At 37.1% G+C, this 22,627-nt stretch overlaps 1 protein-coding gene across 3 annotated transcripts in view; it reads left to right on the top strand.

Annotated features, from left to right (window-relative positions):
• The window catches only part of RNLS (renalase, FAD dependent amine oxidase), a 247,841-nt gene that overhangs the window by 6,348 nt on the left and 218,866 nt on the right, over positions 1-22,627 (top strand). For all 3 annotated transcript variants that reach the window (XM_072971561.1, XM_072971560.1, XM_072971562.1), the window contains 4 exons: positions 2,873-3,279; positions 4,057-4,162; positions 4,960-5,102; positions 10,673-10,831. In XM_072971561.1, coding sequence (XP_072827662.1) covers positions 3,162-3,279; positions 4,057-4,162; positions 4,960-5,102; positions 10,673-10,831 — 526 coding nt within the window. In that variant the 5' untranslated portion in view covers positions 2,873-3,161. The remainder of the gene's footprint in view (positions 1-2,872; positions 3,280-4,056; positions 4,163-4,959; positions 5,103-10,672; positions 10,832-22,627) is intronic.

Here is a 22,627-nt window from a genome sequence, read left to right as displayed (position 1 = left end):
ACTTAATAATAAACTATCAGAAAGAGAAAGCAAGAAAACAATGCCATTTAAAATCTATCAAAAAGAATAAAATTTCTAGGAACAAACTTAATCAAGGAGTTGAAAGATCTATACTCTGAAAACAAGAAAACATGGATAAAGGACACTGAAGATGATACAAAGAAATGGACAGCCTGTGTTCATGGACTGGAAAAAATAATATTGTTAAAATGGCCATAGTGTCTAAAACAATCTATAGATTTAATGCATTCTCTATCAAAATATCCAGATCATTTCTCACTGAACTAGAACAAATAGTCCTAAAATTTATATGGAACCACAAAAGACCCAAAATTGCCAAAGCTATCTTGACAAAAAAGAACAAAGCTGGAGGTTTCATGTTCCCTGACTTCAGACTATACTACAAAGCCACAGTAATCAAAACACCTGGTACTGGAACAAAAACAGACACACAGATCAATGGAACTAAATAGATAGCCAAGAAATAAATCCACACACTTATGATGAATTAATCTATGACAAAAGAAGTAAGAATATACAATGGAGAAAAGACAGTCTCTTCAGTATGTGGTGCTTAGAAAGTTGGACAGCTACTAAGAATGAGATTACATTTGCCCACACTATATACAAAAATAAACTCAAAATGGATTAAAGATCTAAATGTAAGACCTGAAACCATAAAACTTCTAGAAGGCACAGGCAGACCACTCTTTGACATAAATCATAACAATATTTTTTGGATCTGTCTCCCAGGCAAAAGAAATATATGCAAAAACAAACAAATGGTATCTAATTAAACTTATAAGCTTTTGCACAGCAGAGGAAATGATCATCAAAATGAAAGACAACGTACTGAATGGAAGAAAATATTTGCAAATGACATGATCAATAAGGGGTTACCATTCAAAGTATATAAACAGTTCATGCAACTTAACATCAAAAAAAATTTTTTTTTAAATAGCCTGAATAGACCTAAACAGACATTTCTTCAAAGAAGACATACAAATGGCCAACAGGCACATGGAAAGATGCTCAACACTGTTAGTCATCAGAGAAATGCAAATCGAAACCACAGTGAGATATCACCTCACACCTGTCAGAATGGTATCACCAAAAAGTCTAACAAATAACAAGTGCTGGTGAGGATGTGGAGAAAAGGGAACAGTTGTGCACTGTTGGTGGGAATGTAAATTGATGTTGCCACTATAGAAAACATTATGGAGGATTCTTAAAAAACTAAAAACAGAACTACCTGTAACTGATCCTGCAATTCCACTCTTGGGTTATTTATCTGAAGAAAACAAAAACACTAATTCGAAAAGATATGTGCATCCCAATGTTCAAAGCAGCTTTATTTATAATAGTCAAGATATGGAAGCAACCTAAGTGTCCATCAATGGATGAATGAATAAAAAAGAAGTTGTATATATATGTATGCATATATACACACAATGAAATATTACTCAGTCATAGCAAAGGTGAAATTTTGCCATTTATAACTATATGGATGGACCTAGAGGATATTATGCTTAGTGAATTAAGTGAGACAGAGAAAGACAAATACTCTTTCCAATTAAATGTGGAATCTAAAAAATATACTAATGAATGTAACAAAAGAGAAAGAGGCTCACCAATACAGGGAACAAACAGTGATTACTAGTGGGGAGGGGTAATATGTCATAGAGTATTAAGATACAAACTACTATGAACAAAATAAATAAGGAACAAGATTATACTGCACAGCACAGGGAAATATAGCCCATATTTTGGAATACCTTTAAATGGAATATAATCTGTAAAAATACTGAATCACTATGTTGTACACCTGAAACTAATATTGTAAGTCAACTGTACTTCAATGAAAAATAATCATTTCCCTAAGATTTTATATAAATGTTACTTTCATTTTTCAGATATGTTCCAAAAATTTGTTGTTTGTATTTTGTCTTGCATATTTTGAACGCAATTTGTAAATGATTATGTATTCAATATTTTTCTGTTCAATTCCATTTTTATGTTCAGTTCAGATTTATTTTTATGCTTAGAAATGTCTTATTAGGCTATATATGTCCATCTGTATCTTCTTCTAGTTCCATTATCCTTTATCAGATACATAGTATTAACCTATCACGAGTGTGATGCATGGTAATTTCTTCATGATGTGTATATAAAGTTAAACCCCTAATTTTTAATAATTGGCTACTATTGTCAAATTTCTCATCGTTCTGAGAGATATTCAGTTACTCTAGCTTTCCAGGTAATAATTTTTCTACTATTCAGATTAACTTATTTTTTGATTTTTTAATAGTTCAAATTTATCCTTGCTTTTCACTTTTTTTTTTCATTTAGAACTTCCACGACGATGTTGGGGGGGTGGGGAACTAGTGGTAATGGCATGAGCCCTTGTGTTGCTCATCTTAATGTCCCTTTGAGCATGTGAAATGTGTTTTGACATAAAACAACACTTACTGAAGCGAGGAGTGATCTAAAATTTTCCGGTGAACCAGCTACCTCTAATTTTCAACAGTTTGGACAGTAAACACTGTCCCCATTTCACAGGTGGAGAAACTGAAATTCAAAAAAGTTACATAATTTACAGAGCCTGAGAGCTAGTTTAAGAATAATCTCTCCAAATTCTTTTTTCTATTACATGAATAGTGGCCATTATGGCAGTGGAGAAGGAAGCTGGCTCTGGGATCGCTGGTCTGTTTCTTCCCTTCCCCAGTTTTCAGACTTCAACTACTAAGATAGCGAAAGTCCCAACAAGGACAAGGGATAGTTATTCTAGTAGTTACCTTCGGCTGGGTCTCCGCTGTAGACACCAGCCCTGCGGCGAGGTGGGTTCTCACACTGTAACCTTCACCATCTCCAGGTTTTTGTGGGCGAGGGGCAGGCTGGAATTTACAGCTCATCTGACTGCACCAGCCTGTCTTGGATGGAAGCCAGCTCCCTCCCGGCCCTCAACCCTAGGGAAAGCCAAGGTTTGGGGTTCTTCCCAGCGGCTCAGCCTGTCGCCTCCTCTCCGCCCCCTGCCGGCCAGCGGGGGCTTGCTCGGGGCGCGCTGGGGCCCGGGGCGCGAAGTGCAGGCAGCTCTAGTCGTCTGGGTCTCGGCGGCTGCACCGAGTGCAGGCCGGCCGGCCTCGCCGCTGAAACAGCGGGCCATGGAGCGGGTGCTGATCGTGGGCGCCGGGCTGACGGGAAGCTTGTGCGCAGCGCTGCTGAGGAAGGAGGCGTCCCGTCCTTTGCACCTCGCCGTGTGGGACAAGGCTGGGGACTCAGGTGGGTCGCCCTCGGGCCGAAAAGGGGATAAAGAAGCCCACGCAGAGCCTGGCTTCTGAGGTGGCGTGGGCCCTGCGCGAGTCAGTCTGTGAGGAGAATCCAGCGGCTCGGCTCCCGGCGGGGACCCGCAGCGGCGCGCGCCCGGCCACGTGACCGCGGAAGGCGGGGAGGGGGCGCGGGCGGGGCGGCGCCCCACGCGGGGCTGGGAGCGGGGCGCCAGGGCCGCGCGCACTTCCGACGGAGGCCCGGCGGCCTGGCAGGCGTCCTGACTGGAGTTTGCGAAGCTTGGGCCTGGCGCTGCCGCCAGTACCTGGCTTTTCCTCCGGGCCGCTCTGTGCCTTGGCAGCTTTCTCCAGTCTGTGGGGATCCCAGGGTGCCCGTACACCAAGACTTCCCGAAGATCTCGCTGACAGGATCCTGTCCTCCTGAAGCCTGACCGCAGGAGTGAAAGCATTTTGATTCGTTCATTCTGACATTTCATTCACGGTTTTGTTTTATTTCGTTCGTTCATTCATTCCTTTTATTCAGATTAGTAAATAGATGCAGCCGGCACGGTCCTGAACGCTTGCTGTTCAGCATGATTTGTGGGTTCTTTCTAAAAAATACCTCACACTCAGTGACCGAATTGTTACCTGCTTCCTGACGATGTTAGATGACAAAGACTTTGGCTTAAAAAAATGTCAAGTAATCCATTTGTGGTAACGTGGGGTGAACAGCGTCAGTTGCAAAAGGTCCGTTCTGATGCACTAAAGACGTTTTCCTGGGGATTAATTCAAGGGGGAAGAATGACTACAGCCGGCAGTCCTTACAATCCACAGAGCACAGTCGACTTGGGCGCCCAGTACATCACCTGCACTTCTCATTATGCCAAAAAACATCAAAGGTGAGTTAGCTGAAAGGGGTGGAATCAGTCATACTAGTTGTATGATGTAAAAAGATGTAAATCATCCATTTTTAACAGTTAAACGTTGCCTCTAGTAATACTGTAATTGAAATGATTATGTTATCATTGTGGATCGTATTAACAGTAAAAGATTAACCTGCATAAAGTGGGAAAACTGTAATATATGCCTCATAACAGTTGTAAAGATCAGATGAGAGATTATAATGGACACGGTAATGGCCCAATAAAAGGAATTACTGGGGAGGGTATAGCCCAGTGGTATAGCATGCACGAGGTCCTGGGTTCAATCCACAGAACCTCCATTAAAAAAAAAATAAATAAATGAATTTAATTAGGAACCACTATGTTGGTGTTCAGGAAAAGGACACATAAAAGTACTGGAAGTCATTCCTAACCAAATTTAAAATTGGTATACTGATACCTCCATTAAAAAAGATAATAAAAAAAACCTAATTACTGCTCCCCACCAAAAATACAAAATAAAAAATAGAATTGGTATACTAACTACCTTTCAGTTTATATCCACAGACTTTCATTTTGAAATATATGAAAAAATAGGCCTCTGACTAATGTCAACAAAAGAACCATGCATTCTCAAAACATTTCTGTTCTTCACCTGACTTATCAGTTTCAACACAAAACATGTTGAGTAGATCATAGGCAGATACCTAGTTATTATTGAGGATTATAATCTCTAAGAATTCTTAGAAGAGAATATAGTATTTTAGAGGTAGTTATAGTATTATAATTATGTTGTACATGTTGATTTATTTCAGCTTTTATGATGAACTGTTAGCTCGGGGCATTTTGAAGCCTCTGATCTCTCGTATTGAAGGAATAGTGATAAAAGACGGAGACTGTAACTTTGTGGCACCTCAAGGAGTTTCTTCAATTGTTAATCATTACTTGAAAGAATCAGGTAGGAATAGGATTTTCTATGTCTTCTTTTAAAGTTAGCATTTTTAAATAAAAGTTGTACACATAATTAAATACTAATACTATAAAGAAAGTTATAAAATAGATGTTCTCCTAGTCACCACTCAATCGCTAGTTTCTCCCTCCTTAAGTAATCACTAAATTTCCAATATGTGCTTCCAGAAAAATGTTTACGCATCTGTTGTTCTACATGACTGTCTCTACTTACCCATTCCCATATGTTTATATTCATTCTTTTTTAAAACGTAGATGAGATTATTTTACATAAATCATTGTATACCTTGTTTTGTCTATGTTTATAATCAACCAGTCTCTTTCTCCCCGCCTCTGTTTTTCTCTCTCTCTCTCCGTATATATGTGTGTGTATATTTATATCCTATTAGCTCTATTTCTCTGGAGAATTCTGACTAACTCATCATCATAGACTTAATCATATCTTGGGTCTGTTTTCATATCAGCAAATTCAGCATATTTCACTCTTCAATGCCTGTGCAGTATTACATGACATGTAACTATTAACTGTTAACTTTCTGGTAAGTATTTAGGTCGTCTGAGGAGTGAAGGATTGCTTTGGTTTATGTTAATACCAATGTTGCTCCAATGGCTAACCCTGACATACTTTTGAAAACATATCTGTAGGACCAATTCCTAACAGTACAGTAAGTATGTCAAATAGTATGTGCATTTTTAATTTAACTGGGTTGTGCCATCTATTCCTCTTAAAGAATATCTCATCAATAGGAAATAAGAACATCTCTTTCCACACATCTCTATGTTATGGAAATTAATTTTTTTTTCCAGTGTGGTAAGTTAAAAATGGTATCTACTTGTTCTTTGATTTACATTTACTTAATTATGAGTGAGTTTATGCATCTTCGTTTTGCTAATCAACTCTGCATTTTTTTGGTAAATGCTTTATTTATAACCTTTGCCCATTTTTAATTAGGATTTTCATTTTTTATTTATATATTTTATTAGTGTTTTAAAATGGACTTTTTAAAAGAGATGACAAATGCTCTTGGATGATAAATGATTTGTTTTTTTCAAATCGAAGTAGGCTTCTTGATAAATCACAATTAAGTGCCCAATTCGGGATCACTGAGGAAAGATCTCAAGCTGAGAATTTGTTTTGTTTTATAAGCTATTTCTAAAATAATTACTATTTTGGTCTCTTTCATCGACTGTTACTTTTTGGATTGGGAACCCCAAGAATCCCTGATACTGGGCATGGGAGAGGTCAGTAAGATTGAATATACAACGTGAGAACATAGTAAACACCATTCTGGGTTAGACTGTTTCTCCATGTGGGATTTAGTCTGTGGTGGTGTTCATCAAGATTTTCCAGAGAAACAGAACAGAGGGAGAGAGAAAGAGAAGGAGAGAAAGAGAGAGAGACTTACTGTAAGGAATTAGCTCGTGTGATTTTGGAGGCAGGCAGGTCTCAAGATCTGCAGGGTGAGTTGATAAACTGGAGACCCAGGAGAACTGATGGTTTAGTTCCAGTCCAAAAGTCTTAGATCCAGGAGAGCTGAAGATACAGTTCCGGTCCAGAGCCTGGCAGGCTTGAGACCCAGGAAGAGCTGATGTTTCAGTTCAACTAGATGTGCATGCTGACTAAAATCTCCGAGTATTTATTAACTGTATTATACATCTATCCATCCATTCATACATACATCCATTCATTCAGTAAACATTTACTGAGTGCTTACTATACACTGCTTTAGGCGCTAATGATACAAGAGCCAAGGTTCCTGCTTTCATATAGCTGATGTTCTGGCAGAGGGACAGTCCTTCAATACATTGCACCTACATCCTTTTTGTGTTAGGTGTTCGGGGAAATATATGCTTTATTTTCCAAATTTGCTTTGGAAACTCTTGGGAGAAGAGGTCATACTTAATTATTTGTAGTTCACACAAAATCTAATAGTACCTTATATAAAGTAACTAGGTATAGTGATATAGATACAGATTTCTAATATATGTAAATATACATGTATTTATCAGTTCTAATTTAACCAATTCTTAGAAAAAACCTATTTATATTTTCAATTTGTACAGTCTCTTGAGAGGGTAAGTTCTGTAGATCTTCCTATCAGTATATAAAATGGTTACTTTAAAATTAACTTTTAAAAAAGAATTATACACTATTGGTAGAAAATTTAGAAAATAAAGAAAAATAGCAGGGAAAATGTCGTAATATATAAATCAACATAAGCTCATTTTATGGCATACTTTCTGTTTTTTTAAATGGATTTTATATAATTATATGATTTTTAAAAATGTTTTTATGTAATTAAGTTTAAGGTCCACATAATTTGAGTGTATATAAACTATTTCTTAGTTTATTATAATATAATCTTTGTAATGTTTCAAGAATCCTTTTCTCCCTATACCCGGATCTATTATTAAAGGATTTCTAGACCGTATCTATACCATTTTGAATTTTATGTTTATATCCCTTTAGACATTCTTTAAGCTTCTTTAAAGCTTTCTATCCCATAAATTGTTTCTATCCTATTTTAGTGTTTCCACAATATAAGTCTAGAGCGTCTCAGGAATCAGAATGACCTGGATTCAAATTCACATTCTACCACTCTTTCTAGCTATGTAATATTAGGAAGGTTTTAAAATCTATGCCTTGATTCTCAGCAGTTCTGAGCTAAAACCTATTTGTAGGAAATTTTTTCTTTAAAATGGAGGAAGACAGGGAATACAAATTGAAAAAAATATGTAACAAAACATACTTGCCTTTGTAAAATGTTTAAACCTTTTCGTGTTCTGATATCTTTATACTATCTGTAGATTTTTTTTTATTCCTCTAAAATATGTGCTGGGGAACCAGTAGTAAATAAAACACATGGTCCTTGCCTTTGTTAATGTAGAGTATAGTGGGGAGGAAAAGACAAACTAATTACACACACAAAAAGGGGTACGTAATGAACGCTAAGAAGTAAGAGTGAGGGCATCATGAGAGAGCTGTAATAATAGGACCTAACTTTTTTTTTTGAGATTACATTTTATTTTATTTTATTTTATTTCATTTTTTAAACTTTTTTTTTATTGAGTTACAGTCATTTTACAATATTGCGTCAAATTCCAGTGTAGAACACAATTTTTCAGTTATACATGAACATACGTACATTCATTGTCACATTCTCTTTTGCTGTGAGCCACCGCAAGATCCTGTATATATTTCCCTGTGCTACAGAGTACTATCTTGTTTATCTATTCTACATTTTGAAATCCCAGTCTGCCCCTTCCCACCCCCTGTCCCCCTGGCAACCACAAGTTTGTATTCTATGTGTGTGAGTCTGTTTCTGTTTTGTATTTATGTTTTGGTTTTTTTAGATTCCACATATAAGCAATCTCATATGGTATTTTTCTTTCTCTTTCTGGCTTACTTCACTTAGAATGACATTCTCCAGGAACATCCATGTTGCTGCAAATGGCGTTATGTTGTTGGTTTTTATGGCTGAATAGTATTCCATTGTATAAATATACCACATCTTCTTTATCCAGTCATCTGTCGATGGACATTTAGGCTGTTTCCATGTCTTGGCTGTTGTAAATAGTGCTGCTATGAATATTGGGGTGCAGGTGTCATTTTGAAGTAGGGTTCCTTCTGGATATATGCCCAGGAGTGGGATTCCTGGGTCATATGGTAAGTCTATTCCTAGTCTTTTGAGGAATCTCCATACTGTTTTCCACAGTGGCTGCACCAAAATGTAGGAGGGTTATAATAGGACCTAACTTAGTGTGAGTTTCAGAGGAGTGAGGGAGGGGAGATGTGTCAGGGAAAGCATCGCTGAGGAACTGATGTTTTCATGGGTACCTGAAAGATGAGCAAGAGTGAACTAGGCCAAGAGCTGAGTGGTGAGAATTGCATGCAATGGTCATATTAAATTGGGACTGTTCTAAGGTAGGAGGAAGATGGTGCATTTATGGAATTAAAAGATCATCGTGACTGGAGGGTAGTGAATGAGGGAGAGAGTGGTGAAGAGGTGAATTTCAGGAGTAAGGCAGGGGTCAGATCATAACGGGCTTGGTAAGCAACGTTAAAGATTTTATACTTTATTCTAAATGCAGTGGGAAGCCATTGAAGGATTTTATGCAGGAGAGGCACATCAAATTTACTAAGCTCAGAAGTAACTCTAGAGAGATTTTATGTAGTTCTCTGACTGTTCTAAAATGAGTTCCAGAGCCTATAGATTTTGTCATTTTGAAAGTTATTAGTTACTTTCACAAGGAAATGCCACTTTCCCAGAAACTTTACTCCTAGCAATTAGATAGGAAAACCTCCTTGTTGGTAAGAGCAGCTATACCATTGCCCCTAACTCTTGGAAAATGCTATTTTTGGGGTTGCTTTGTCAGTTTCAGTGTTAGATTTGGGTCTATTTATCTACCCCAGTAGTTCTCACTCTTTCATGTGCATTGTAACAAGCCTGGGGAGCTTGTTAAGTGCCAACTACTGGGTCGATTCCCAGATTCTGATTTAGTTTGTCTGGGTTGGGACCTGAGAATTTGCATTTCTAACAAGTTCCAAGGTGCTGCTGGTGCTTCTGGTCAAAGTTCCATACTTAGAGAACCACTGATATACACCTTCCAAACACTTTGGGGCCTTTGGGAAATGTGTCCAAGACATCTGACTAGATACAGAAAATTTATAGTTAGTGGACTTCAATCTCCTTAAACACACACATACATGCTCACCACCAACAATAACTATGTAATGCTGTTTTCAAATGGAATATTATGTGAAACACAACTGAATAAAACATAAAATCAGTTAACTTAGTTGAGGTCCCGGTCAGGGCCAGAACTAGAGTGAGGCAAGAGAGGTGGCTAAGTCAGGGGTGAGACTGCCTAAATAAATAAAACAGAGGGAGATGGAGCTGCTCTGCTTGGAATAAAAGGGATAGTGGGTGTGAGCTGAAAGCGCCAATTATTTGCACTTTCCCCTTTCTCTTAATTCTCAGTCTTCTTAATAAAGGTAATTGATCCATTGATGAGGATTTGACTTTGTCTTACAGAGATTTTTTTTCAGATTTAACAGAGAATATTAATTCCTTTAATAGGGAATATTGTTTTTTCTTGCTATTACTAGAGAGACAAATTGTTAACTCCTTTACTAAGGTGTATCTTTGCTTCACGAAGATAGTGAACTTTAGTGTCAGATGGATGTGGTTTTAAATCATGGCATGACATTTCTTAATCTATTTCCTGATCTGCGAAATGAATTGGTATAATATATATCAAGTATTGGCATAGTCTTGGCATACAGTGGATGATTAATGAAGTAGCCATGGCTACTACTATTATTAATTATAGCGGGTTTTTTTTAAAGAGCAGGCATTGATAGAGAGGTCAAAGGGTGCGAGAAGGGAGAGATGCCCAGTAAATGAGAAAGAGAGTAAATCAAGTGAAGCCCAGAGGCTGTAGAAGACAGATTTCACCATTTCATTCATCTGAATGGATCCAGTTTGGGTCTCTTCTCTCCCCTTCATTCATATGAAAAATCCTGATTATGTGAACATGATTTTGCTTTTGGAGCAGGTGCTGAAATCTGCTTCAGACAACATGTGACCCAGATCAACCTGAGAAATGACAAGTGGGAAGTCTCCAAGGAAACAGGCTCCCCTGAGCAGTTTGATATTGTTGTCCTCACGATACCAGTTCCTCAGATCCTGCAACTTCAAGGTGACATCGCAAACTGTGAGTCTCTGCCGTGTACCACAGAGAATGGGAATTCTTTGATAGAGCATGAATTCAGTTTAACTTTCTTAGCAAAGGGTATGTTACAGATTCTATTGATCTGCATGTTTTAAAAACCGATACTATGGCCTGGTTTATGATACTAGACTAGGTCAAATCAAAACCCAGGTTTTTTTTAAAGCTAGTCAAAAATTGAATATTTCTCTTTTTGTCCTTGCCTTTCAGAAATAAGTATTTTTGATGAAAAGGTAGTTATTTGGCCTAAAAGAACAGTCTCTTTGTGGCTGTTCTGGAGAAAAGAAGGATTTTATGATACAAGCACTGATTATATGACAAACCTGGTAAACTTCATCTTGCCTTGTTCTTGAGTATGTGTCATGTTCTTCCCTGCTTAGGACTTGATGGCTCACCTCTCACTTAGCTTCTCCCCTCTCCTTTTTTTTTTTTTTAAACAGCTTTGAGAGATAATTCACATACCATCCAAGTCATCCATATAAAGTGTATATTTCGATCGTGTTTAGTATATCCACCAACATATGCAGCCTTTACCACAGTCAATTTTAGGATGTTTTCATCACCTCGGAAAGAAACCCCATATCCTAAAGCTTTCACCTCCATCCTTCCACTTCCATCCCTGCCTCTAATAATAATCTAGTTTCTGTCTCTATCATTTCCCTGTTACCTGGATTCTTAAGAAAAGCTTTTCTATGGTGCTGCTTTTTGTCTACCTATGCCAGGTTTAACTGATTATTCTCCTGTCTTTCATCATGTGTGACTGAGTTCAGCACATTAGAGTCACTGATTTCCAGACTATACCTCTTCTTGCCTTGAAAGCCAGGAGTTATAGCAAAATAGAGTCTGGTGATGGTGGCAAGGCTTTGGGGATGTGACATGCTTTTGACTTTGCTGCATGACTGAAGGTGACATTGGTTGAGAAATGGCCTTTAATGCCACTATTAGAAAGAAAGCTGATAATAAATATGGCTTGTAGATTTCAGATTTAGAACTGTAATAGATGTTGTTCTCTGAGGTTGAACATAGCTGCTTATTACGTTTTGAAAGCAATATGAGTATCAGTTTCACCATGCAGTAATGATATAGCTTCTTTCCCAGTACAGTGTGAGATAGGAATGTAGACAGGATTGGAATATTTATTAGCTAGCTATAGGCAAAGTAGAAAACGAATTTCAAAGATCTCTTTCATGAGTCTATCTCTAGTGTGTTGCCGAAGTCCCTTTAAAGTAGGATAATTTTTTGCCATGGAGCTTGTAATAATTGGATTGATTTTGAGACTGTGTTAATATTTAACTAAAACATAGCTATGGATCAGTGTATTCAGTCGTACTGTAAATTACATATTCCAATTTTTAAAAGCTGCATAGTTTTTATGAGATAATAGACCCTTCAATGTTGCATTTTGAAGCAATTTTTCAATATTTGTGTTAGTGACATATAAAACATAACACCATGGTATAGACTGATTCCTAAGATGTTTAAGGGCCTGCTAATTAATAATTTTATTTAGATCATCTGTATCCTCATTGTTTTGAGTAGTTGAACTGTGTTAGGCTGAGAGAAATAACTTAATTCTCCTACTATAATTGTATTTTTTCTGTTTTTCCTGGAGTTTTGGGGGTCAAATTTTGCTTTATGATTTTTTTGGTAACGTGTTATTTGACTCATAATATATTTTCATTACAAAGATGCTCATTGTTTTATTTTCGTTTGCCTGGTACATTCTTTCTACTTTTAGCCTTTCAAAGATACCTTATTTTAGAAGTTCCTCTTTTGTATTTGTTTATCTTTGAGTCCAGTAATTTCACAAAGATATATCTTATTGTTAGTAGTTTTGTGTCAGTTTTTCATGCGTCATGTTGTACATCTTGACTTGAAGATTCAGCTTTTCCTTTATTTAAGCTAAGTTTCCCTCTAATGCTTACATGAAGATTTGTATCTGTTCCATTTATTACAATGTCAGAGTATCGTAAAATAAATACAAAATAGATAACCTTTCATATCTGTGATCTTATCTCTACTCACTTTCAACTTTGGTATTTGCATTATTTTTTCTTTCTAGTTGTAGTCTTCTCTTTATGTCACCCATGTAGTTTTCAAATTGTGTTCCTTTTGTTCCATTCCTTGAAATATTTTTTCACAGTGGTCATATATCCCTTCACTGTTTTCAGGTTACTGTCTGAGTGCTTGTTGAACTAATCTATTTCCTCAAAAATTTTTCCTGATGTGTATTTTTCATCAGCTCATTTGTTAGGTTTTGTTTTGTTCTGTTGTCTTCCTCCACTCCTCTGCATCCACCCCTCTCTGATTATTACTCATCTTTAAATGGGGGCATTTCAGTCAATTTGTGAAGGGAAGTGTTACCACAGAAGGCCAGATGATTCAGTTAAAGTATGTTGCCTCAGAACACGTTCTGCGTACACTTTGTAAATATTTAGCTGTGAACTATTAAATGCTAGTGATCCTTGATATATTTACTAACATCGAAAGATTTCAAAATGTTTTTAATTTAAAAAGACGAAAGGATGAATCTCTGTTTATTTTCCATCTACCAAAAATAGTTTGACAGAAACATAAGGACATTGTTTATTGCTCGAAGATGATTTTCATTTTCTTCTTTACAGTTTTCTGAGTTGTCATATCTTTAAAAATAAGGAAAGTTTACTCTTACTATAAAAAAATGTTGACAGCATTTAAAAAAGTGTATCATACTGAAAAGGAAATAGATCTTTTTTTTTCTTTTCTTTTTTAATGGTGGAATATGTCAACTCTTTATGATGAAAAAGTTTAAGAATGATTGACTTGGTACATTTGGCTGAGGGCAAGGATCTTTGGGGTGTTGTACTGGTTTAATTCAGAATTGGACCTCATGCAAGTAATTTTGTGTTCGTTGTTACATAATAACCCACTGTAGCAGTAAAGGTTTAAAACAGAAGGTCCTATCATGACCCTTGAATACCTGTGTGTCTAAAACAAAGGGACTGAAAACATCTGCTTTCTCTTTATGTTGTAAATCTCAACAGTGACCTCAGTATGAGGAATTAGTGTCTTTGTGGTTTCTCGACAACCTTACCTACTCTTGCTTGCTTGTTAGACATCCTCAGTTTATATGAAAAACCATTTACAAAGCTATATGTTGCCATCTAGTGGGCCTGGTACAGATTGCAGTTCCCCTCAGAATTTTTAAACTAAGAACTATGAAGACAATCGAAGTACAAAGTATACATAAAACAATATCTGTAATATAATTCACAAAACCCCGTAATATCACAGGGAAATGACTTCAGGCCCATTATAATTAACTAACTTACCCCAAAGTACATGGCTAATTAGTGACAAAACTCGGGCTGTGCTACAGGTCTCACATTCATAAAAACTATAAGCAGCCCCATGCCTTTGGCTTCCTTTGTGCTTGTCTCCTCATTCTCCCCCCGCCTCTCTCTCTAAATCATGTCTACCCCACTAGGGTCAATAAAGTATCATCTCTTACATGAACGATTTCCCTTTTGATTACAGCGTGGTTGAATTTCCCCCCACCTGGCCTCCTTTTCCCTATTTTGCTTTTTTACTGAAGAAGCAGAACTAATTTCTCAGGGCCGGCGGTTACTTATTACATTTATGACCTTCTCCCAGTTGGGAGAACAGGGAAGCTTTATGAACCACATAGTGAAACTTTTATGATTCATGATTTGCCCTCTGGTTTTGTAACTGTGCTACCCTCTCTCTATTAGTGTTGCAAAGACTTTCTCACTTAATCCTTACAACAATCCTAGTTGTTATGATTACTTCCCTTCGTGGTGGTGATCCTGAGATGTGAACCTCAGCAGTGTGAGTCCAGAGCCCATGTGCACTTAACTGCTGTTATACCCGGCTCTCCAGCATGCACTGCATCTTAGGCTATCCCTTTACTTATTGTTTTGTGTAGGTGTGAGTTCCCGCAGCATCTTGCTCATTCTTGATCACTATGTTTTCCAGACTTGCCTAGTGAAGATTGCTAGTTAAAGAAAACCTAAGGGTCACCTTTGAGAAGATTCTTAATTCCTAGAGTTTGGGCAGGGCCCAGGAATCTGTGTCTTTAACAAGTACCTTATGGGGATTTTTTTTCCTTCCACTTAGGCCTGTTTGGGACATTCTACCCTATCATAATACATTCACCAGATTTTATTGTAATTTTTAGTTTTCAGCAAGTATCTTCCCCACTAAACCATAAAATCCAGGAGGAAAGGGCTCCTATTGGCTACCCTGTTCCCACCCAGCATCAAGCACCACACAGTGCACGCAGACCCACATGGCACTATTATTGTTAATCAATATCTGCCAAATGAGTGAGCATCTGTTTCATTTCCCAACTTGATTATAAGCTCCTAGAGGTCCGCTAAACTTAGACTCTACTGATCCTGCCTTGGTACTGGTTCACAGCACTAAGATAAAAGCGTGAACCTTGGGTGGGTCATAGAATTTTAGGACTAAGAGGAACTTTGAGGCTCATTGCATCTTTCACCCTGATGAGAAATTTAAGACATGATCTGTCCCATACAAGATCGCACAATTTATTAGGGGCTGGACAGGAGGAAGTATCAAGAAAAAAGAAGGCACCTTTCAAATATCATTATTGTCTTTTTTTCAAACTTCTGGTAGGAACATCAGTCTCCAGAGTGGCTACAATATATTATGTTTTTTAATGTATGTATTTATTTTATTTTTTAATTGAAGTATAGTTGATTTACAACGTTGTGTTAGTTTCATGTGTACAGCAAAGTGATTCAGTTAAACATATACATACATATTCTTTTTTATTTTACATATATCAGTTTTTTTCCATTATAGGTTATTACAAGATATTGCATATAGTTCCTTGTGCTACACAGTAGGTCCTTGTTATTTATGTATTTTATTTATTTATTTATCTATTTTATCCATCTATTTTAGCAGTATGTATATGTTAACCCCAGACTCCTAATTTATCCCTCTCTCCCATCCCTTTCCCCTTTGGTAATCATAGTTCGTTTTCTATGTCTGTAAGTCTCTTTTTTGTTTTGTAAATAAGTTAATTTGTATCATTTCTTTTAGATTCCACATATAAGTGATATCATGTGATATTTGTCTTTCTCTCTCTGACTTACTTCACTTAATATAATAATCTCTAGATCCATCCATATTGCTGCAAATGGCATTATTTCATTCTTTGTTATGGCTGAATAATGTTCCAGTATGTATGTATATCACATCTTCTTTATCCATTCATCTGTCAGTGGACATTTAGGTTGCTTCTATGTCTTGGCTATTGTAAACAGTGCTGCTGTGAACATTGGGGTGCATGTGTCTTTTCGAATGATAATTTTCTCTGGATAAATGCCCAGAAGTGGGATTGCTAGATCATATGGTAAGTTTATTTTTAGTTTCTTAAGGATCTTCCATACTGTTTTCCATAATGGCTGTACCAAACAACATTCCCACCAACAGTATAGGAGGGTTCCTTTTTTGCCACACCCTCCCCAGAATTTATTATTTATAGACTTAAATGATGGCTATTCTGACTGGTATGAAGTGATTCCTCATTGTACTTTTGATTTGCATTTCTCTAGAAATATTATTGTCTTGATTTCATGTTTCATAAACAGTTAAATAGAGCTCTTCATCAGGCTGTAATGGAACATCTGGGCCTGAAATCCACATACCTGGCTTTCCTGCTGTAGTTTTTCCATTTTCCTGCTAAGAAAGTAGAAAAGGGAGTGAAAGGATGTGGGATAAACATTGTAAAACAAAACAAGTGGGATATGATAAGTGATTATGAGGAATGAGGAGCCTGAGAGACCTCAGTGTCTGTCCTCTACACCAGGCCACCTCCCTCACTGGGCTCCTCAGCTTTTTCTCCCACATGCCTAGATTAAAGGAATGCATATTTTCAAAGGTCTCCTAATGGATATACTTCCCTAATGATTTGGTATGCTATCTCACATCCTTAAAACCAAAATGTTAGTTTTTTTCCTTATAAAAAAAAGAAAGAAAGAAAGAAAGAAAAGAAGGAAGAGAAAGGAGAAAGGAAGGAAAGAAAAAAGAAAGGGGGAGAGAGAGAGAGAGAGAGACAGACTGAGTCTGGTGCTAGACTCTCCCTGTGAATGCCACTACTATCTCTACAGTTGTAGACTCACGTGCATTCTTGCTCTGACCAGACTCCAACAAAGCACTGCTAATTTTGGACCAAAGACCTCAAGCCACCTAACATCACTTCAGGAAACAGACAAATAAAAGCAAAAATGAGGTCTAGGCAGAGCATGTGGCCACAGATCAGGAGAGTCACCAAGAGGAAAGGGAATCAAGAGTTAGCCTCCCTTTCCAGAAGTCCTGGTCTCCTCTGGGTCCCTTGAATGAACCACACATTTTTCGTCTGTGCGTTTACTCACAGAGCTCCCATTGCCTGGAATAATCTGACACATCCTCTGTGTTGTCTCTCTTTCAGGACCCAGCTCTGGGCCTCTGAGTTCTTCAGAGTCTTCTCTGAGGGCTCTGTTCTTCAGGGAAAGCATTTGGAGACTTCTCTAGCACTGGGTTTTTATACCACTTATTTAGCATTGGCTACTCTGTAGAGGATGATTAAGAGCATAGACTGAGAGAGCCAGAATTTGTAACCCAGCTCTGCCACTTATGGTCTGGGTGATTTGGGGCAACTTAACTTCTCTGGACTCCAGTTTCATGTTTATGACATGAGGATAAATAACATTATCTATCCACAGAGGATTATAGTAGAGATTAAATGAGATCATCTGAGTAGAGGACTTAGAGGTGTGCTGGGCAAACAGTAAGCACATAGCTATTATTAATACTTCCAGTAACTTTTTTAGTGTTTGTGACTTCTTTACCATTACGGAAAAGGTCTCAGAAGTCTGTTTTAAAGGCTTGTATGCCTGGTGTTGGGGATTAAACGAAGGGGAATATTTTATTTTCAGAGTTTTATAAATAGGATGTATTACAGATGCAGTCATTGTTGCAAAACAACATGACAATTTCCTTGAAAACTCTACGTTAATTAACTTTTAATTAATGAACTGATCACTTTTGTAAGAGGAGTTACTCATTATTGGAGCTTTTTCACAAGTCAACTGCGACATTTTTATGAAAGCCACCTCTCTTAGAAGGAGGTACAACCTCACTCCTCCCCACCCATCTTCACCCCACGTGCTCGAACAGTGGAGAGAATAAGCACCCTGTCATAACACCTGCCCCCACCCACACGACCTCCTTGCTCACTGTTCACAGGCTCACCTGTATCTCTGAGGAAGTATCATGATGGGAATATTTTGTAAGTGTCCTCATGTCCCTGACATTTTTCTAAATGCTAATTCAGGTAAATTTAGTACATGCAATGCCCATTGGCCAGGTGTTCTCACGAAGCTTATGTGGGCACAAAAAGAAAAGATGAGCTTTACATATGACAAATGTAAAAGTTCTGTGTGAGGGGAGACTGATGTAAAAGCATGCTTATAAGATGATGTGGTCTGAGCTCTTGGCTATGAATAAGCAAATGGTACTGGGGAATCTTTGTAGACCGTTCATGATTATCAGTACAACGTGTGCCTACAAAAAGGCAGCCACTTTAGAATCGGTTTCATTAAAATCTCCTGTTGGAATGTTGGCTTGAATTATATTGAATTTAAGTGTTAACTTAAAGAGAATTGATATCTTTACAATAATTCATCAACCCATCCAAGAAAATCAAACTTCTCAATTTATTTAGGTATTTGCATGTCCTTTAGAAAAATTTTGTAGCTTTTATCTGAAGAACTTACACTTTTCTTATTAGGCTTATTGTGAAATCTTTTATATTTGTAGAGTGTGAATAATATCACTTTTGTTGTTTTGTGTTTACTTAGGTATTTACGGAGAACACCACCTAGCTGAGTTTTTAAAATCTAACATGAAATATCTGTTTCTTTTAATAGGATAATTCAACTCTTTTACATTTATTGGTATAATAACTATATTGCATTTAGCCTTTACACTGATGTCTATTACTTGTTTTACTTTGTTTTCTTTTCACTTTTTTCCATTTTCTTATTTTGCCAACTTTATGAAGTATTTTTGTCCCTTTTCTCACATTGGTTATTTATAGGATCTACAAACACACTTAAATTTAAACGTATTTCATCTCCCACTTATTCTTCTCTACCTTATTCTACAAATATTTTTGCATGTCTACTACATTACATGTTGTTGGATAAGTTAAAAAAATTAAGTAGTCCTGCTTTTCCTCTCCCCTAGTATACTTTCATTACTTTAAATGACAAAGCTGATTACTACTCTTATAGCAAATGAAGTAATCCAAAGTTGAATAAACAATTCGTTCCTGTGCTGTCTTTCTTTCCCAAGCCCTGGAGGTAATCAACATTAACAGTTTAGTGAGTGCCCTTCCACACCTTGCTCCATGCATGTGGACACCTTCTAAATGCAGTGTTTTGAAATTTGCATTTTAAATTGACATTCCTTCAGATAAATGGATCAAATTTATTTCCATTTAATAGCTGGATTTTCTATAGTTTGGGAATACCAGAATTTAGTTTTTTATCTCTTATTGTTTATTGATGGACATTCATGTGGTTTCTAGTTTTTTTTTTCCCCCTATGTATTCCTGTTTATTGCTATATTGGATGATAAAGTACCAACATTGGAATTTTAGGGTCAAAAGCTCTGTACGTTTTAACACATGTTGCCATATTACTTTCCAGAACTTTTGTAATGATTCTCATTCTTAATGTTTGAGAATGCCTCTTGTTCTGTATACTCATGAGCACTGGATATTTTTAATTTCGTGTTAAATCTTTTAAGATTTCTGCCAAAATAACAAATGAAAACAGGCACATAATTCTTGCTTTAATTTGCATTTCCCTTGACTGAAAGTGAGATTGAGCCTCTTTTCATAAATTTATTGGTCATTTAGGTTTTCTCTTTTGTAAATGTCCTGGTTATCTGACTATGCTTTCTCTTCTAGTGGGCTCTTTGCCTTTAAGGAGCATTTTATATATGAGATATTAAAGTTTTTCTTACAGTATTACAAACATTTCCCAGACTGTCATTTATTTGTATTTTGCTTCTGTTTATGTCATTTGCCATAATAAAGTGTTAAGTTTTTTATTTAGTCAGGTCTGTCTTTTATAGATGCTAGATTTCCTGACTTGCTAAGGAATATTTCTCTCACCGTTAAAGTCACATAAATATTATAAATTATATTTTAATCATTTTAATTCTTATGCTTTACATTTAAACCTTTACTCTATCTGTAATGTGTGTTTTATAAGATATGAAATATGGATCAAGCCTATGGGCATTTTCCCACCATAGTGGTATCAATCTTATCAGCCCCATTTATTTAATAAGTTTCTTTTTCCCACTGAATTGAAATTCCACTTTTGCCACATGTTAAGTTCCAGATATAATTGCATCTGTTTCTGGATATCTATTCTGTTCCATTTATTTATTCCTTTGCCAATACCATCACTTTTTTCTTTATAGTCACTTTGTTATTTTTAAGAAGTCTGAACTTATATGAGTGTAAACATGAGGAAGTTTTATTTTTTCCCTGGAACTGCCCTCACACTGTCCTGTTTGAACTCCATATCTTTCTAAAAATGGAGTGCCTTAATAACATCTTGGTCATCTACTCCAACTTCCTAGTCACTTTTGGCCGTTAGGATAGCGTCATTTTGGTTTTTAAGACTGAGTTGCACTTATTTTTAAACTTCAGTCTCAGTTCAGAGCTCATTCTCTCCAGCCCTAATGTCAGGTAGACCTGTCTGCGGTACCAGGGGCTTGTGTCAGAGTGAATAATGGGGTCTGTTTTATACGCACACCCCTTCAGCCTCTCTTTGTATATCTACCCACTCCTCCCTTCAGACTCTACATTCTCAGGGAGACACTGATTGCTCCTATGACTGGCTGCTTGTTGGTGGTAGGGAGGTAACGTGGCTTCCCTGCACTTCGTTCCTGTTGTCTGATATTTGTGACGGGTCCATGTAGACAACATGTGGTATGTTCTCTTGGTCTGGTGCGCAGATCTCAGCTTCACATTGAACCTTTCTGAGGCTGTTAACACCCCTGTCTCTATCCCAGAGGCAGCAAAGTCTTTGCCCCAGCCCCTGCAGGTTCTGCAGCTCAACAAATACCTACTTAGAAAACAAGGTCTCCAGTCATCCCTTCTTGGAGCCCTGTCCCCAGAGTTTACTTCTGAATCATTCTCTGGGGGGTTCACAGGATTTGGAGAAAAAGTTTCTCTCTAGGAATATGACATTCTGCATAAAGCAGAGATTTTCATACCTCCTTGAGTCTTCTTCCTATATAGACTAGGGAGTGGGGCTCAGAGTAGTAAGACCAGTTCTCACTGGCAATGTCTCAGAACTCTCTGAGAGCAGTTGGCCAGGTTCTTTTCCAATGTCTTCTTTATTGCTTTTTGTCTCCAACTTAACAGAAAGCCAGGATAACGGGAAAAATTGTTGCAGTTTTAATTTCAAGAAGGCAAGAATTTCCTTGCTGTGTCTTTGTTCATATATCCTAATTTAATAATAATCATGCCCCCATCAAGAAAGTTTACTTGTTGACCTCCCTCTGCCCACTTTAACCCCCTACTTATCCTTCAAATTCAGTTCAAATCTGCTTCCAAAATAATGACTTCCTGATCACTGAGACCAGGAGACTAGTTTCTTCCACCTCATATATTAACACTGTCACAATTGCAATCAAGTAATGGCGTAAGTCATTGTGCAAGGTGTGTCTTTCCTAATAGAATATACGGTACCTGAAATTCATGAAGACAGGAACTGGTCCTGACTTACCTACTCCTGTTTTCCCAGGGTTCCTTTGTGAGTGCCTCACACATATAGGCCTTCATTCTCTATTTACTGAGTGAACAAATGACACAGTCTGAAACACATCCTGAAGGAACAGGCAGAGGGAGGGAAGAGAATGCTTCAGGGAGAAAACTGGTCTTAGTAAAAAGCTGGAAGTAGAAATGCTTGTTTTATATATTGAAGACTGAAAAATAGATTAAGTTAGTGGGAGCAGTGGCTCTGTAGTAGGGGATTTGGGGAGATAAAACTGAAAATATGGCTCTGGGGCAGAATGCAGTGAGCCTTGAATGTGAACATCTGTTGAACAAACAACAGAGTTCCTAGTTCATCAGTAATACTGAATCCACCTTTTAAAACCTGACTGGATACATTGAGATGGGAATTAACTTTACCTAATACACACTCTCTGTAAACAGACACTAGGAACTTTAGTAAAATCTATACTGTAAAAATGTATAATCTGAGAACTTACTATATACTGATAAATATATGAATATAGAATATAATGATAAAATATTGCTCATAATGAACACCTTCAACCTCCTTCCTAGAACTTGTAGAATCTCCCATCATCCTTGATGGAAAAATGAGAACCAATTCGTTTTACTAAAAGAAGTTTAAATTCTTCACTTTTCCTTGACATTTTGCTGAAAACTTTTTTATTACAAGCGCAGGAAACAAAAGTCTTTTATTCCTCGAGTAATATGCTTCATTGCTTTTTCCGGCAGACCATCTCCATAGGAGGGGAAATAACTCAGTTTCTAAACTTCTTCAGATATTAGCTTCTCTGTTGGGCTGCCTGCAAGCTTATGAACTGAGATCTCAATTTTAGAAAAAAACGATTATTACCACTAATTTCCTTTTATTTATTATATTTTGATCTTCACCTTATAGATCTGCCTCATCTACTTGTCTGTCTTTATTATTATTTGCTAAATAGTGG

Source organism: Vicugna pacos, chromosome 11, assembly GCF_048564905.1.
Source record: "Vicugna pacos chromosome 11, VicPac4, whole genome shotgun sequence".
Classification (NCBI taxonomy): domain Eukaryota; kingdom Metazoa; phylum Chordata; class Mammalia; order Artiodactyla; family Camelidae; genus Vicugna; species Vicugna pacos.
This window is presented reverse-complemented; position numbering and strand designations above follow the sequence as displayed.